General features: G+C 31.0%; 1 protein-coding gene and 1 pseudogene across 7 annotated transcripts; both read left to right on the top strand.

Moving 5' to 3' along the window:
* The first annotated feature begins 7401 nt into the window (after window positions 1-7401).
* LOC8273211 (pentatricopeptide repeat-containing protein At4g02750) lies at window positions 7402-14317 on the top strand. 7 transcript variants are annotated; one of them, XM_048372264.1, is made up of 5 exons: window positions 7402-9168; window positions 9815-10913; window positions 11043-11241; window positions 11857-13767; window positions 14003-14317. In XM_048372264.1, the coding sequence occupies exons 1-2, from the start codon at window positions 7651-7653 to the stop codon at window positions 10619-10621; spliced, it is 2325 nt and encodes a 774-aa protein (XP_048228221.1). In that variant the 5' UTR covers window positions 7402-7650; the 3' UTR covers window positions 10622-10913; window positions 11043-11241; window positions 11857-13767; window positions 14003-14317. The 7 variants fall into 7 exon arrangements, with proteins under 7 accessions (XP_048228221.1, XP_048228223.1, XP_025015718.1 ...); XM_048372266.1 differs by having other exon boundaries at window positions 11857-11976; window positions 13981-14317; XM_025159950.2 differs by having other exon boundaries at window positions 11857-11976.
* A 429-nt stretch (window positions 14318-14746) lies between these two features.
* Window positions 14747-15844, top strand: LOC107262446 (annotated as a pseudogene).
* Window positions 15845-15909: the final 65 nt, after the last annotated feature.

The raw sequence follows: 15909 nt of genomic DNA on the forward strand, positions 1-15909 counted from the left end.
TGTACTTTTCCCTTAAGATTATTCAGATCTAATCTAGAAATAGGAATCATAAGTAAACCTTGCAAGTTTCTTTTGTTTTCTTTCAGTTGAACTGGGACAAGCACCATCACTAGGAATCAGCCTCAAACATTGGGTGCTTAAGTGCAATAATTATTAAAAAAAGTTACAGAAGTGTAATGAATAAAGCAAGGATTAACTATATTCAAAACAAATGAAATCTAAACAAGATATACGGTTCTGTTTCCCAAGGGAAAAACTTAATTAAGTTATTGCCTTTTGAGATTCTCTTCTTCATCATCATCATCATCTGCTACCCACTAATTATACTTTGTTAGGTATATTAACAAAGGAAAATGAAAAGAAAAAAAGAAAAAATAATAATTATTTGTTCAATTGACTCTGGAATGCATATCAAGCTCAAACCCACTTAGGGATTGTTTATGTTAAAGTATTTGACTTTAGACATTCTTTTGAGCACTCAAAAATTGCATTATACTATACTTTATATGATTGTCTTATATAAAGTGACAAAAAGATTTGCTAGCTACCCACCATAACAAGGTGAGTCTTTTTTAGTGTATTTAATTTTTAATTTTTAGAGAATTAAATTTTTTAAATTTTTAAATAATGTTCTTATATAACCCGTTATTAAATATTATATTAGTAAAGTAATAAAATAAATATAATTTTAAATTTTTATAATTTAATTAAAATCTAAAAATCTAATATTATTTTATTTTAAAAAAATAAATCAAATGTGTTGGGAACATAAATTTAAATGACTCTCTATTAAAAAAATAAAATTAAATAAATCAGTAGGGAAATTGATCCTTTATTCTATAATATTATATGCATTGATAAATAAAAATAAAGGGAAAAAAGAAAAAGAAAAAGAAAAAAAGAAGAAAGCCTTGAAATCTGAGCTTGCACGCCTTTGAGCATAAAGTAAGCTGCTGCCTTCCAAAGAACTGCTTGCTGCTAAGCGCACGTAAAGGTTTAGTCTTCCTTTTCACTATTTTTCATGCCATGGGAGTAACCTTTTGTTTGGGTTGCACACAAAAATTAAGAAAGGGAAAAAGTAAAAGAAATTAAATAAATAAATAATTAACCTCTTTACTCTTTTTCTACCTAAAATAAAATTTTCAAATAGAGATTAAGAATATGTTTGAAATTAATATAAATTTTAAAATATTATTTAATTTGTTTTTTCATTTATATTAAAGCTATTTTTATTAAATTTATTTATTTTCTTATGAAAAAGTATCAAATTTATTAATTTTGTTTAAAGTAGTATTTCAATCAAAATCTATGAAAAAACTGAAAAGATTTCAGATCTGTCAGCACAGTTTTTAAAGCATAAAATGTGACTTTTCTCTATTTCTTTTTAAAATTATCCTTTTACTATTGAAAGTGAAAGGATTTGTGAATTTAGAATCAATAATTAAAATTTTAGTATTTTAATATTTTTTATTTGAATCAATAGAATGATAGTCCAGTTTTTCTTATTAAAGTTAAGATAATTTTAATTACAAATTATATTTTTAATAAATATAAAAATAAAATAAAATTTAAAATACCTTTTTAGAATTAAAATTTTTATTAATTAAAAAATTAATTTATTAAATTAATATAATATTAAATATAATTAATATGCTTTTGAGGATAGAATTATAATTATTTTTTAACTAAAAAATTAATTTATTAGTTGATATAATATAAAATATAATTAATATACTATTTTTAAAATTAGAATAATTATGTAATTAAAAATATAATAATTAATAAATTAATAAAAAATTATAAAATTAGATTTAAATTTAAAGTTAATATGTTAAAAATAAATATATATATATATTTGATTTTATTTTTGGAATTTTGCACGAAAGAATATAGCGAGAAAAAATCTAGATAAAGCCAATCTTTATACTCAATCTCTTCTATTAATTAAGCATTTATTTTCCTAAAAAAGATTTTGAAAAATCATAAAAGAGAATTCTGAAAAATTTAAAGAAAATTAACCCCAAAAATTTGAGTTGGAGAAGTATACAAAAGTGTGCCATAAATCCAAATGCAGCCTTAACGTTTCACGTGATAATATTTACTCCAATGATAATAATAATAATAATAATAATAATTGTTGTTTTCTTAAATGTCATTGTCAAGAAATATAAGATGTTAATGTATATCACAAGGAAACTGAGATGATGTCTTAACACAATGTATTGATTTGTAGTATTAATAGCCAACAAAAAGTTGGTCCAATTTTTAAAATATTTGTGAGTATCATTTATTATTTTTTCAATTTTTACTCGCGATATATAATATTTTTATAAAATTATCTTTTAATTTCAAAGCATTAATATTTATAAAATTATTTTTTAATCTCAAAATATTAATGTTATATTTAGTTGAATTTCATAAAATTTATGAAATTTATTTATAAATTTAAAATTTATAAATTTAATTTAGATACAGTAAAAGTTAATTTAAAATCTATAAAATTAAATTTATGTGGAATTGATTATAATTAAATTAAATCTTAACAATATAGATAGAATTTTCAAATAAATTCTACATTAGTAAGTCAATATATTTTATAACACAAATTTTTTTTTTCAACTTTATCATTTACATTTTACTTTTTTTTATATGTCTTTTTCTCGAATTGAATGAATTATTTTATAAATCTCAGCTAAACATAGCATAAAATATAATTTAAAAAAAAAATCAGATCAAATAGATAAGAGTTGTGACATAAATAGAAAAGATGTTTAACATATTCTTTTTTTATTATCTTTATATATATATTAGCCAACATATATACAAATGAATTAGGCTCTACAAAGGCTACAATGAGTAGTTACATCAAGTATGATTAAAGGCTTTGATGCTATGCTATCTTTGCTTTAAAAAAAATGAGATGTTCACTTATATCAAAATTATTCTTTAAAAGCACTCAATTTCATTTGGAGAATATTGGAGGATGCAAACCTGATAATTTTTTCGAAAATAAATTTGAAAAAATGGTTTGTAAATAAAATTAATTTATTAAATAAAAGGTTTAGACCTTCTTTGAAGATATTCAACAACTATTCTAATAAGATAAGTAGAGTTTGATATGATATTACTGTTCATTTATATCGTAAATGTTTTCTTTGATTATTTTAGAAGTGAGTTTTCTGATTTGATACAATAAATATAGAAGAAAATATAAATTCTTCACTATATTAGCGTTAATAAAAAAAATAAATTATAATTATCTATTTTAACATGCTTGAAATCAATAGAATTGTATTTTCTATAAAAAAAAAGACTATTGAACCTCTCTTTAATTTGAACAATTTCTAATATAAATGCACGTCTCAGTTTGCTTTCCATTAATTATTAGGATTTGGCTTTATGGCTCGATATTTAATGTCAGAAATTTATTCTCCTTTTATATAAATTTTTTTTTATTTCCTCTCATATACTAATATACTAATCATATCTATTGTTAAAAAAGTAATTGCTTTCTATTATTTAAAGTGATAACTTTGTAATGCTTTTTGGAATTTGCTTAATTTTACTTGGAAAATTACCTTGGACTCTTATATTAGAAGAACAAGGTTGTTGCTCTTCTTGATTTCCAACATTTACTTATAAGTGTTCAATAATTTCAATTTTAATTATTAATTGCTTTGATAGCCTGGTTTTATGCTTCCATTTTGTCTTTACTTGTATAGGTGAAAGTTGCCATTATGATCTCTAAGGAAGATTTTTTACTTTTAAGGTATACCTTTGATTTTGTAGTTTGAAATCTAAGAAGAGGCCTAGGATTGGCGCTAAGCCTTGATTTTATAGTTTGAAACCTTGGAAGATCAGGCTTGGGATTGTTTCATTTTCCTAATTGGAGTATGCATTGTCTTATGCAAATTGAAATTCAAAACAATTATATAATTATTTTCTATTTAACACTCAGTTTAATAAGTCCATCCCCATAAAAATCGTAACTAGAAGACAATTAGAAATAACACTTATATTCATCTATTCAAATAGTTTCATTAAAGCATTCAATTTGCTAATTCTATCCAAACCATGTATGCATGTAACTCTTTTAGGCATTTTCCTATCATTATATTATTATTAATTGTTATAAGCTATTCCTACTAATAAAGTATAAGCATTATATGTACATTTGCTTATTAAGGCATCATTTACTACAACATCAATTATTATCAAGACTGGATATGTTGTCTTATTGTGAAAAGGTTTTATAATCTACCAATTTGATGATATATTGTAAAGATATCTTTTCTGCAAGTCTTTATACTTTTTGATGTAGCGGAAGTTATAAGACTTGAAGGACAAAATATCATAAATTGCTGAATTGCGTACGATTTGCTAGAAGCTGATTTTGTTAGAAAATGATAGGCACTCATAAATACACATAAGGAAGAGAATAAAAGATATAGATATCAGAAACTTGGTTTTCTGTTTCTCTTTTATAAATTAAAACTTTACAAACGTATTTATATATGCAATGTATACTAATTGTAAAGAGCTTAAAATAACTATTTAAATTACAACCATAAATAAAATTTTATTTACTTTAAATATAACATATATTAAATATAACTTCAAACATATAATAACTCTTTTACATTCAAGTTTAATAATTAATACCCTCTTGTAAACTTGAACCTTTTATAATTCTAAGTCACATTTTCAGTTGTTAAAAATTATCATACTTGAGCGGTTCATGAAAATGTTAAAAATTTGATTATTAATTTTCACATACTCTAACTCAATCTCCTTAGAAATGCATTCTCGAATAAAATGACACTTTGGTTCAATATGTTTGCTTTGATCATGAAACACTGAATTCTTAGCTAGAGCTTGAGCTGATCTATTGTCAATCAAAATTTTTGTAGCTTACTTTTGCTCCAAGAGAATTTTTTTCAATAGCCTATGTAACTAAATAGCATGACATACACATGATGTAGCTACAACATACTCATATTCAAAATTTGAATGTGTGACAATTGGTTGCTTCTTCAAACATCAAGAAATTGCATTATTTTCTAAGAAGAACAGAAAACCAGTGGTGCTTTTTTAATCACCAATATCACTAGCAAAATTACTATCATAATAAAAAAAAAATTCTTTAAAGAACGAATAAAAGATTCCATAGTCAAATTGTGCCTTTAAGATAACGTAAAATCCTCTTGGCTGCTTTTATATGAGATATTGAGGGTTTCTCCAAAAAATCAGAAATGACTAATTATGCCTATTGCAAATAAAACATCCAAGCTTATGCATATCAAGTATCTAAGACTTTCTACAAGACTTTTGAATAAAGTGAAATTTATCTTTTCTATTTCCTCTTTTAACTTTGTTCTGCATTCCATGGGGGTGATAATATTTTTGCATTTTGACATATTGAACTTCTTGATTATCGTCTTTGCATAGCCTTCTTGTGAGATGAAAATTCCTCCATTGATTTGCTTTACTTCCATTGCCAAATAATAAGATATAAGTTCCGTGTCACTCATCTCAAATTCATTTGCCATTGTTTTCTTGAAATCATCAAACATCTTTAAATTGTTGCCTATGAAAATGAGATCATCCATATAGATACAAACAAACAAAAGATCTTTTTCTTCTTGTTTTACCTAGAGAAGCATATTCATGAATACATCTTCAAAAACTATTTTCTTAAAACTACTTTTCGATTCAACTATTCCAGGCTCTTGGTGCTTGTTTTAGCCCATACAATGCTTTTTTAAACTTTAACACCTTATTTTTTTTAGACCCCTTATTTTCCTTATAGTTATTTTTTGCCAGCCACTACGACAACCAATTCCTCATTTTCATAGTGAAGCAGTAGACCAGTATTGGAAGCAGGTTTATGCTGGAAAATTAGTACTGGTGATGCAGTTCATGTGTTCAATGACAAGTGGATTCATGAATGAGGAATTTTGTATTCTATTGAATATCCACAGCTACCTGCTAATGCAATGGTAGCAAATTTGATGACTGCTAGTTATGGTTAGGACTTGCAAAAGTTAATACATATTTTTAATGATGAAAAGTTCAATGTATACTTAAGATACTTGTTTCCTCTTGCAAATTGGAAATTTAAGCATGAGAATTTAGAAGGAAAGATCTCTATACAATTAAAAGTGGTTACAAGGTAGCAAGATGTTTAAAAGACATTCCTAAAACATCAGTTGCACATCAAAATCTTCAGTGGTGGAGAATATTGCGGCACCTTCAATTACCTTCTAAGATCAAATAATTCTTATGGCATTTTTATAAGGAGGGTTGGCTACTCGAGTAGCATTGCTTGCTTGTCATGTTAATATTGATTGTTACTATCCTCGATACAACTGTGAAGAAGAGATATTAGTTCATGTGTTTTAAGAATGTGATTTTATGAGTAACTTGTGGGATTTGACAATATTTTCAAATGCAAAATGCTTACTGCAAGCAAATGATTTATTGGTTTCATTATTGCGGATTCATCATATATTCCATTCTCACAAGTTTCAACTATTTGTCTTATTGCTTTGGCATATTTGGACTGTCAGGAATATTATAATTATTAGAGGTAAAATTCTCAATCCAATGAACATTGTCATTTATGTTAATCAATACCTTAAAAAATGGTCGGGAGCAAACCATAAGGATCCAGCACAATGTCTCGATAGCGAGAACCTTGCTAGCCAAATATTTTATAGGATGCAATGCTAGTCACCATTGATATTGCCATTGATCAAGTTAATTTTGTTGTTGGTTTCGGGATAGTCATTCGTACAAACACTAGTAAGGTTATAGGAGGGCGTATAAGAATCCAAAATGCGTGATATCTCCTCTTGAAGCAGAATTAAACTCGATTATGGAAGGAGTTCTGTTGGCTTGAGATTTTGGGTTGCATCAAGTAGTGTTGTTTTCGGATAATAAAAGAATAGTTGAACTGTTAAATGGAGGTTGTCTCAACCTTACTGCTGCTGGGTGTATCTGTTCTGAGATCCTTTCTTTGGCAACTAATTTACAAAATTGTCAATTTCTATTTATTTCTAGAAATAGGAATGACTTGGTACATATTTTGACTAGATCTTCTTTGATCTAGAACTATGATATCATTTGGTGAGATTGTTATCCACCAAATATATCTTTTCTTGTAAGGGTTGATGTGCCTTTGTTTGGTTGTATTGCTATATAGATATTTATATTTTTAAAAGTAAAAATAAATGAAAAATTTTTAAAAAATGAGAATTTGATAAATAAAAATTTAATTTTTTTATCAAATTCAATTTAGATTTTACTTATTTGATTTTAGAATCATAAATTTAAATATAAAATAAATCCTTTATCCTTTGAATAACTACACCTAATTAGACCAAAATAAAGAACAACTATGCAGTAGCACGGTGACTAAGGGATTCGAAATATTTGGGTGCATCTCAAATTTGGGTTTCGAGTTCGAGATTCATTTTTTCCCTCACTGAAAAAACCAAAATGAAGAATGTGGACTTAATTGACTTTATGATAAAACTGAAGGCTTTATTTATTATTGTATTTCTAGCCTCTCGATCATGTACAACAGGTTTTTAACCGTTTAAAAGGATCGCGCGCCAAAAAAATCTTGAGACTTGTGAAACTAGAGCAATGCGCGAGAGATGCCAATGGAGGCAGCTTCACAGCAGCTGCAGAAGGACACAGAAGATCCAACAATCAGTTAAAGGCACAAACCGAACTCCTTACCCATCAAAGAAAGAATTAACCCAAAAATTCAAACAATCTAAGAACGAATCAGAAAAAACCACCGACTCAGACATAGTGAACTGGAACATGGCAATCACCACCCACATGCGCAATGGCCAATGTCACTCTGCCCTTCAAGTGTTTAACACTATGCCCCGTCGGAGCACAGTTACGTATAATGCAATGATTTCTGGGTACCTGTCGAATGGCAGATTTGATCTTGCAAGAGAAATGTTCGATAAAATGCCTGAAAGAGATTTGTTTACTTGGAATGTGATGCTTAGTGGGTATGTTAGGAATAAGAATCTTACTGATGCTCGTGGATTGTTTGAGAGAATGCCTAGAAGGGATGTTGTTTCTTGGAATGCAATGCTATCTGGGTATGCGCAGAATGGGTTTATTGCTGAGGCAAGAGAGATTTTTGATGAAATGCCGGTTAAGAATTCCATTTCGTGGAACGGTTTGCTTGCAGCATATGTACAAAACGGGAGAATAGAGGATGCAAGGAGGTTGTTTGAATCGAAGATGGATTGGGACGTTGTTTCTTGGAATTGTTTGATGGGTGGGTTTGTGAAGAAGAAGAGGTTAGTGGATGCGAGGAGGGTTTTCGATAGGATCCCTGTGAGAGATGAGGTTTCATGGAATACTATGATTACAGGTTATGCACAGAATGGAGAGTTAGAGGAGGCAAGGAAATTGTTTGAGGAGTCTCCAACTCAGGATGTATTTACATGGACAGCGATGGTGTCTGGATATGTGCAGAATGGGATGGTGGATGAAGCTAGAAGTATTTTTGATAAGATGCCTGAAAAGAATTCAGTGTCATGGAATGCAATGATTGCTGGTTATGTACAATGTAAGAGGATGGACATGGCAAAAGAGTTATTTGAGGCAATGCCTTTTAGAAATATTAGTTCATGGAATACAATGATAACAGGATATGCTCAGAGTGGAAATGTTCCCCATGCCAGGAATTTATTTGACAGGATGCCTCAGCGTGACTCAATCTCTTGGTCGGCCATGATTGCTGGCTATGTGCAAAATGGTTGTAATGAAGAGGCTGTACATCTTTATGTGGAAATGAAAAGAGATGGGGAAAGTTTGAATAGGTCCTCATTTACCTCTGTTCTAACTGCATGTGCCGATATTGCAGCTCTGGATTTGGGTAAGCAATTTCATGGATGGCTGGTTAAGGTTGGATACCAGACTGGATGTTATGTGGGGAATGCTCTTCTTGCAATGTATTGCAAGTGCGGGAGCATAGATGAAGCAGATGATGCATTTCACGAAATAACAGATAAGGATTTAATCTCATGGAATACCATGATCTATGGTTATGCAAGGCATGGATTTGGTAAAGAGGCTCTGATAGTTTTTGAGTCAATGAAGACAGTGGGTGTTAAGCCTGATGAAGCCACTATGGTAACTGTTGACTTATCTATATGACCTACTTTCAATAAATGATGAGTAAAATTTCTACCTTTTCTCCTATGTAATCTGACATTGCCTAGGAGAATGAGATGTTACTTAAGATAGTTTAGTAAGTTATAAGTGTATTTAACCCCATACCTTTGGGGGTAAGGCTTCCTGACTGGAGTCATATTCAGAATCTCAAAATTGCTGAGCAATGTGGACAAGAAAAGGTGTAAGAATTGAAGAGGTTCTTGTCTAACTATGCATCTAGCCTGTTATTAGGCAACAATTTTGCTTATTGATCTTCTGGATCAAGTTGGTCAGTTCTCAGCGAAGAAATGTTTAAGCAGTCTTTTACTCGTAACCATTACAGGCTGACTTTGTTAAGGGCTTCTGCATGTGCTGTAAAATTCCTATTTTCTCCTCGTTATAACATAATATAAAGTAGAGGGTTTTACCATTTGAAATTTCCTACTTTCTGATTATCCATAGTATTCTGATAAAACTATCCACTGGAAATAAAATGATATAATTAGATTACCAATTAAATTTATACAATATCTATTATGCTTCATGAATGTGTGTTGATTTCTAATCAACTCTTTCTTACCAACAACTTATCTCTATTAACAAGCTTCATTTATTTGCTTTTCAGGTTAGTGTTCTGTCTGCTTGTGGTCATAGTGGCTTAGTTGAGAAGGGAACTGAATACTTTTACTCAATGAGTCAAGAATATGGTATAATAGCAAACTCAGTTCATTATACTTGCATGGTTGATCTTCTTGGTCGGGCTGGACGCTTGGAAGAGGCTCAGAATTTAATCAGAAACATGCCTTTTGAACCAGATGCTGCAACTTGGGGTGCTTTACTTGGTGCAAGCAGGATTCATGGCAATACTGAATTAGGTGAAAAGGCTGCTGAGATCATTTTCAAGATGGAGCCTGATAACACAGGGATGTATGTTCTTCTCTCAAACTTATATGCAGCTTCAGGAAGATGGCTTGATGTTAGTAAGATGAGATTGAAAATGAGGAATGAAGGTGTGAAGAAGGTACCTGGGTATAGTTGGCTTGAAGTGCAAAACAAAATTCATACATTTACAGTTGGGGATTGCTTACACCCAGAGAGGGATAAAATATATGCATTTCTAGAAGAGATGTATTTGAAAATGAAGCATGAGGGGTATTTATCCTCTACAAAAATGGTTTTACATGATGTAGAAGAGGAGGAAAAAGAGCACATGCTCAAGTACCACAGCGAGAAATTGGCTGTTGCATATGGCATTCTGTCCGTACCAGCTGGGAGACCTATTCGTGTGATTAAAAACTTGCGTGTATGTGAAGACTGTCACAGTGCCATTAAATACATCTCCAAGATTGTGGGAAGGTTGATTATTTTAAGAGATAATAATCGCTTTCACCACTTCAAAGGTGGTTTGTGTTCTTGTGGGGATTATTGGTGAAACTGTAAACCGAAGGACCACGGATGCATTTGGATATACTGCCCATACCTATCAACTGTTGCCAGTTTCTCTATTTAACCTGTTAAGTGTAGTCAACTCTTACAGCAAAAGAATAGAAGCTTGAATTACTGCTTCCTGTCATGTAAGTCCATAAATCTAATCCTGGAAGAAGTGAGATCAAATTCTGTTTCTTCTGCAGAGATGCAATTAGATTCGGTCATTGGAAATGACTCATCTATTAAGTCATTGCGTTGCTGATATTATATTAGAAGCTCGCTTATTAACGGATTATGTAAGCATTTTTATTGTATTTTGTTAATTTTAAGTGTCTCTACCATTCAGGAACACAGTTCGTACACACCTAATGGACCTTAGATAATAAGAGGAACACGAACTAACAGGACACCTTCCATCTTGGCAGGTTGGAGAAAGGGAAGACACCTTGCATCTTGGCAGGTTGGAAAAAGGGAAGACACCTTGCATCTTGGCAGGTTGGAAAAAGGGAAGATACCTTCCATGTGGAATTCGTGAAACATTGGAAAAATGGAAGACAAATAAAACAAATGTAGAAGACAAGAGCCAAACAACTTGTCTTCCAACAAGTCGTACCCTGTTATAAGGTAAGTCTTCATTAGGTACATCCTTCAATTTAAGTTCTGATGTCTATCAAGGTTTAGATGGCTGGAACTATAAGCTTGAGTCGTCCACTTCCTGAAGTGTGAATTTCTAAAGAGTAAAAACCATAATTTGAAATTGCTGTCACAAAGTATAGTGAAAACATTAAAAGAAAATGTGGCAAATGTAATTTGTTTTCTAAAGAAAGGTCAATGGCATCAAATGTATACGAATGCCAAAACTTTATATAGAGGCTACAGTGTTGTTATTTTAATTAAACTTCATAATCTTTCTAAGTAAAATATATGATTTCTGTTTCTTTTTTTTTTATTTTAAAATACATTCGACTGAACACAGATTAAGCTTTAGTGGTAGTAGTAATGCATTGCATCCATATCCAAAATTTGGATTCTTGGTCAAATGAAAATCTAGAAAAAACATTCTCATGAGCTCCATATATGTCAGGTCCATACATGAGTTGCCTAATATTGTATACTATGATGACATACTAAACTTACATCTAATGAGCTTCTGCCTATTTAAACTAGTTCATTTGCTTTCATGCAACAGAGCATTCTATTATTCAGATTTCACTGGTGGATGGAATTTGCTTGGTGCAGGTTGGGAATTTGGTTCTTATGTGTCTTTTTCTGATCAAGGAAATGGATTCTCAGCTGCATCATCCAAATTCGATCCTCTGTGAACAAGTTTATTTTCTCAGGAAATTTTCTGTTTTCTTAGTAAGTGATCCTTCTTTTTTGTATTATTACTTTTCTCTTTTACTTTCCCTTGCCAAAGTTACCTTCAATAAGATTCAACTCCAAAATAATTAAAGATACAAAATTCTAAAATTTCTCAATAAATATCAGTTCATAAAATCGAAAATATAAACTAAATTCTACTGAAAGGTGATAAAGTAAATTTTGCCAAGGTACCATGGAGAATCCCAAACCTCTAATGGAGTTCACTTCGTTCATTTCTGCGGCATCGGCTACCACCTACCAACACAAAAATCATAGGATGCCTCTTATTTTGCCGAGGCGCCTGTTAAGGCTACCTGTTCTATATAAAATTTCACAATAGTAATTATCATGACTATCATTCGGTTTTCAAAAATCTAGAATCGTCTCGAGAGCTCTGAAGACTCGGAATGAACCTCAGTGATAAAAACTGAAAGTACTAACATATTATATAACAATCCATTAAGCAGTGGTAATTGTAGCATAAGTTAGTGCATGACTGAGTTTAAGAAAAATTTTCACAGAGATATTGTTTTTACATTGAATATGTACATGAGGCATAAAGAAGTTACATCAGCTTCAACACTCCGGTTGATCCACAGAACATGGTGGCATTTCACTAAAGCAACCTCCAGGCCTGCATCATCAAGAATGCCAAGAAAATGACTATCGAAACTTAGATAGAAGCAGGGAACAGAAAAGTCATTGCAATATTTGAACTATACTAGAAGAACTTGAAAAAAATCCATCATCAAAGAAAAAAGAAATTATCCCCTGAAATATCAGAAACAGAACAAGGGGTAGGGAGCATGAGTTACTTAAGAACAATAATCCTTTTGGATATTTCCCTTTATGTTTTAGGCTTCAAAATAGAACCCTGTGCTATGAAAAATGAATATGGTTTTGATTTGTCAATATATATATCAAACGTTTCAACAACCAATGCCAATTAGGAGCTGCAACAGAAGTTCCTCAACTAAGAGAAACCACAGAACCTGAATGAACATCTGTTGAAATCATCTATTCACTTTATCCACAAAATACACTCTCATTCCACACTAGAATGTATTTTCTACAAATTATGATTTTCCTACAGTGTGAATATAACAATATGATAGTATTTTGATAACTATATGAATTTTGCTTCACATTGTAAAAGGATTTTTATTTTATTTTTTATTTTTTTTGCTTTCAACAATAAGTAACACGTTTTTTGTTTAATATTTCTTTTGCTTCCAAAATAGCAACATACAAAATCCAAAACTCAGTAAAAGCAAGCTAATAAAATGGTGGTAGCTGAGGTTATATGAGAAAAAAAACATAACATGCATATAAGGATCTGACTCAGGTACAAACAAGGAAGATAACAAAAATGCTGCCATTTATGACAGTTTTCACAGTTCAAAGATATCATTGAAATACCTGTAAATAAAAAGTTTACTGACAAACTCATTGCCCTTGACTTTGCATATTCTTTCCTCCTACCTCAGCCTTCTCAAGTTCTCGATTTTTCTCCTGAGCAGTAGATGGCTATCCATGGTAAAGAAAGTTGGTATTAGTTTTTGATAGAAAACAGAGACACAGCTGCTTTAATTCTTTTCCTGTAAGCTGAACTGCCTAATCAATCAGGTCATTTTCACACATTTATGCAAAAGATACTTTTCTTGCACCAGATTCTGTGGTGGTCTCAAAAAACACTTCGAGAGATGAGTACTTACCCTAGCAATTATTAGCTGCTCAGCAGACTCCACTAAACAACCAGGCATTGAAAAATTATTAGTTTGAGTACAGGTACTCAAATTCTCTAGCTTCATTAACTAATATGGATGACTGCAATCTTACCTGACTTTTGAACAACTCATAAGCTGCTTAGCTTGAAGCTTGAGTTCCTGAACTTATGTCGTGCATTATACACTTTGTTTTTGGAGTTAATTATTTGTCGTAGAACTACTAAATCAGATCCTGTAACATAAATGTTCAGTGTGACATCATCTATTAAAACAGGTATGATGACCTGTTTATGCAGGGTTACGGATGTCTGATGAAATCGAGCCTTACCAAGAAGTGTTTTGATTACAGCCATTGCTGCCAGCTGCTCTGCCTCTTTCTTGCTTGCACATACCTCACCAGTGTAAGTTTTACCATCGAAAAGCAATGAAGAGATAAAAACTGGTCGCAACTCTTCTTTTTGGATGGTTGTATACTTCGGTGTTCTGAGGTTCATCCTGACAGCATATTCATGCAGAACAGATTTGCAAATTTTTGGATCCTGAATGGATATAATGTAAAAATGATTTGCATGATTCTATCAGCAATACTATAGTGAATGGATTCTGCAGTATCTTATTAAGTAGCATTGACTAGAGAAGGTGATCTTGCTTCTGAATTTAACAAACAATTTTAATAAACCTGACAGTTTATACACCCTATTAAAATCGAAGTGCCATTCATCTTTCATCTTCTCTTTTATGCACCCAAGAGAACATTTTGCAGCATGCTGCTCACCTTCCTTTCGATGCGGAAATGTTAACCTGGACATGTAAGTTGATACATCAATCAACACAGTTGCCTTAAACCTCGGCGCGTGTTGGAATCCTTCATTGATACGAACTCGAACTGGATACGTTCAAACACCAAAATAAGTAATGGTGAGAAAATCAAACTGATAAACGCTCTCCCTATTTAAGAGGAAATAGGCTAGTGGATTCATGCTAGTTGACTTAGATGCATCCTTGGTTGCATCATTCATTGACAGTGTGATAACTTGGTAATGGTAATTAGAATTTTGGAGAGTGTTATTGCAGAAGGTTCTTATACATCAGATGTTCTGGAAAGCTTGAACAGATCAACAACTAGCTTTTATAAATATATAAAAAATCTATACAATATATAATTTTTTATATTTATTTTATTATAACTTCAAAAAAATAAAAGCACGAAGACAAAAGTCTTTGCACGTATTATGGTTCTCTAATCCATAATATATTCTAAACCACGGTCTATAATATAAGAATAAAGACCAACCAGCTTGGTAGAGGCTTTTTTCCTTTTTTATTAGTTTTAAAATCATTATACGACAATATTTCTAAAGCGGTTGGTTTACATTCGATGATTTAACTGATTGAACCGTCGGTTAGACGAATATAATACAAATTAATTATATTTTACTTATCGTACTTTAAAATAGTAATTATAATAAACTTATGTTGTGTTTATCTTTAGATTTGGATTTGATTCAAAACCTTAATTAATTTAATAGCCCCAAAAACATTATATTTTAAATTCTCAGTAATTTCAATCTAATCTCTTTTATCTTTCAACTTAACTTCTTTTCTTCCATCGTCTTTATCTACAATTCTCAGCAAATCGGCCAAAACTGCAGTTCAAGAGGTACATTGGGAGAGTGGCTCTAATCAACTACAACAAGGATTACAGGAAGCTAGTTGTTATAGTCGACGTTATCGATCAAAATAAGGCTCTGGTTGATGCTCCTGATATGTTAAGGAGCAAAATGAACTTCAGGAGGTTAATTAACACTGACAGACAATGATTGACATCAGAAGGGTTCTTAAAAAGAAAACTCTAGTTAAAGCCGATGTAAAGAACAAGTGGGAGAATAGTTCTTGGAGAAGGAAGCTCATTGTGCAGAAGAGAAGGGCTTCAAACTCATGTTGACAAAGATCAAGAGAGGAGGAATCATCAGGCAGGAGCTTGCAAAACTTGAAAAGGAGGCTGCTGGTTTTAAGCCTTCCTGGACAATATTAAAATTATGAATGATAGCTAATAGACCTTTTTTTATTTCTTTTATAAAAAAAGAAAGCTGCTGGATAATCAACTATGTTTTATTCGTAGAGAAAGAAAATGAAAAAAAAAAAAATTCCTGCAAATATAGTTATTTAGACCAATTAGATCGGACTGATCATCAATTGCCAA

Source organism: Ricinus communis, chromosome 3, assembly GCF_019578655.1.
Source record: "Ricinus communis isolate WT05 ecotype wild-type chromosome 3, ASM1957865v1, whole genome shotgun sequence".
Taxonomy (NCBI): Eukaryota; Viridiplantae; Streptophyta; class Magnoliopsida; order Malpighiales; family Euphorbiaceae; genus Ricinus; species Ricinus communis.

Excerpts from the sequence above, each read along its gene's own strand:
- LOC8273211 (XM_048372264.1), top strand. The coding sequence starts at position 7,651 with ATGCGCGAGAGATGCCAATGGAGGCAGCTTCACAGCAGCTGCAGAAGG. Across the intron at positions 9,169-9,814 it reads AGCCTGATGAAGCCACTATG|GTTAGTGTTCTGTCTGCTTG; the intron begins GTAACTGTTGAC and ends TTTGCTTTTCAG.